This window comes from Ichthyophthirius multifiliis (genome assembly GCF_000220395.1).
Source record: "Ichthyophthirius multifiliis unplaced genomic scaffold scaff_1120509250106, whole genome shotgun sequence".
NCBI lineage: Eukaryota > Ciliophora > Oligohymenophorea > Hymenostomatida > Ichthyophthirius > Ichthyophthirius multifiliis.
The window spans coordinates 1-1,545 of record NW_004087080.1 but is presented as its reverse complement, the minus strand read 5'-3'; the positions used below and the strand labels follow the sequence as shown (position 1 = coordinate 1,545).

The 1,545-nt window shown below is 29.3% G+C and overlaps 2 protein-coding genes across 2 annotated transcripts in view; both read left to right on the top strand. All coding sequences in view use genetic code 6, as the record gives it.

Annotated features, from left to right (window-relative positions):
* IMG5_047890 (clathrin heavy chain, putative) overlaps nt 1–54 on the top strand; it is a gene marked incomplete at both ends in the record, with an annotated part of 793 nt that extends 739 nt beyond the window's left edge. The window contains one exon of the mRNA XM_004037547.1: nt 1–54. This exon is cut by the window's left edge and continues 55 nt beyond it. Within this exon, the coding sequence (XP_004037595.1) occupies nt 1–54 (54 nt within the window).
* A 133-nt stretch (nt 55–187) lies between these two features.
* IMG5_047880 (clathrin heavy chain, putative) lies at nt 188–1,503 on the top strand (the record flags this gene model as incomplete). The annotated part of the gene is made up of 2 exons (XM_004037546.1): nt 188–1,398; nt 1,446–1,503. 2 exons carry the CDS (start codon nt 188–190, stop codon nt 1,501–1,503), a joined length of 1,269 nt encoding a protein of 422 aa, XP_004037594.1.
* Between the last annotated feature and the right edge of the window lie 42 nt (nt 1,504–1,545).

Genomic DNA, 1,545 nt, shown 5'->3' with positions numbered 1-1,545 from the left:
GTTAAGCTAAAATCCATAATGACACTCATCTTTCGACATTGTTATGCTTTTTGAGAAAAAACCTGGCGAGAATACTGCCCGTATAATTGTAAATGAAATATCTTAAGTTCCCGATGGCTTCTAAAAGCACAAATTATCGACTGAATATGTATTTAGTCCTTAATATCCCCAAGACTTCCCTATATACATGCAAATTTCTACAAAATATGGGTAATTATTCATCCTTACAAAGTTCGGATTTCTTCAAATATACGAATTAACCACCAACTAATTAATCTATTCGAATAAAATAACTGAGTCATCTATTTTCATCGGATAATAAGACTCGAAAGAAGACGGAGTGTACTCAATAAGTAGAAACGGTAGTGTTTAATTAATCTAAATTGACTAAAATTCCTTCCTAAATTACCTTATGAATAATTGCTAATAAATCCCAAATGTAGTCTAGTTGGCTTTTAAATTAGCTGGAAGATATAGACTTCCTGGAGTGGACGGTATGTTTACCGAATAATTCAATAAATTTTTAATGTCTGGAGATTATGCAAAAGCTGCCTAAATAGCAGCCAGTGCACCTGGTGAGTTGTTGAGAAATGCTTAGACTATTTCTAAATTTAAAACCTTTTAAGGAACTCCTTCACCTCTTTTAATTTATTTCTAATCTTTATTATAAAAAGGAGGCTTGAATGCTCTTGAATCAGTTGAATTGTGTAATCTAGTGCTTTCTTAGGGAAGGAAATAATTCGTAGAAGCCTGGTTGAAGGAAAATAAGCTAGAATGTACAGAATAATTGGGAGATTTAGTCTCCTAACATGATTAAAATTCTGCTCTAGAAATATATAAAAGAGCCAATGCAGGACCTAAAGTATTATAGACTTTAGTAGCTTTAGGAAGATAGGATGAAGCGAATAAATACGCATAATAATCTGGTATAAATGTCGATTATATGTCTATGATAAAGTCTTGTGTATTCACAAATCCTGTAAACGCAGTCTAAATGGCTAAAACTATGTTTGCTTAAAATAATGGAAATAATATACATGCAGTAGCCGAATTATTCGTCTAGGCTTAAAAATTCAAAGAATTAAGTGCTTTATTAGTTGATTGTATGAAACAAAATAAACCAGAAGATGGACCTTGGTAAACTAAGATTTTAGAATGGAATATTATTAATGAACCTAATATTGTGGAGCCTATATTTTAATTAACTAAATGGAATTAGTATAATAGATTAAGAATTGCTTAATTATGTGAATAAAAGTAACTTTTTTAGAAGGCTTTGGAAAATTATTCAGATATAAAAGATATTAAGAGGGTTTGTTTGAATACTTAGTTTATTCCTCATCCTTATCTTGTTTCTTTCTTTGGAAATCTATAACCAGATTGGGCTTTGACTTGTATGTAAGATATGTTAAGACATAATAGATAGAATCTTTAATTAGTTGTAGATATAGCAGTTAAAAATGCATAAAGATTCAATATTTTGCCTTGTATAAAAACTTTTGAATCAGTAATTATAAATATAAATATAAATATATATATATATAT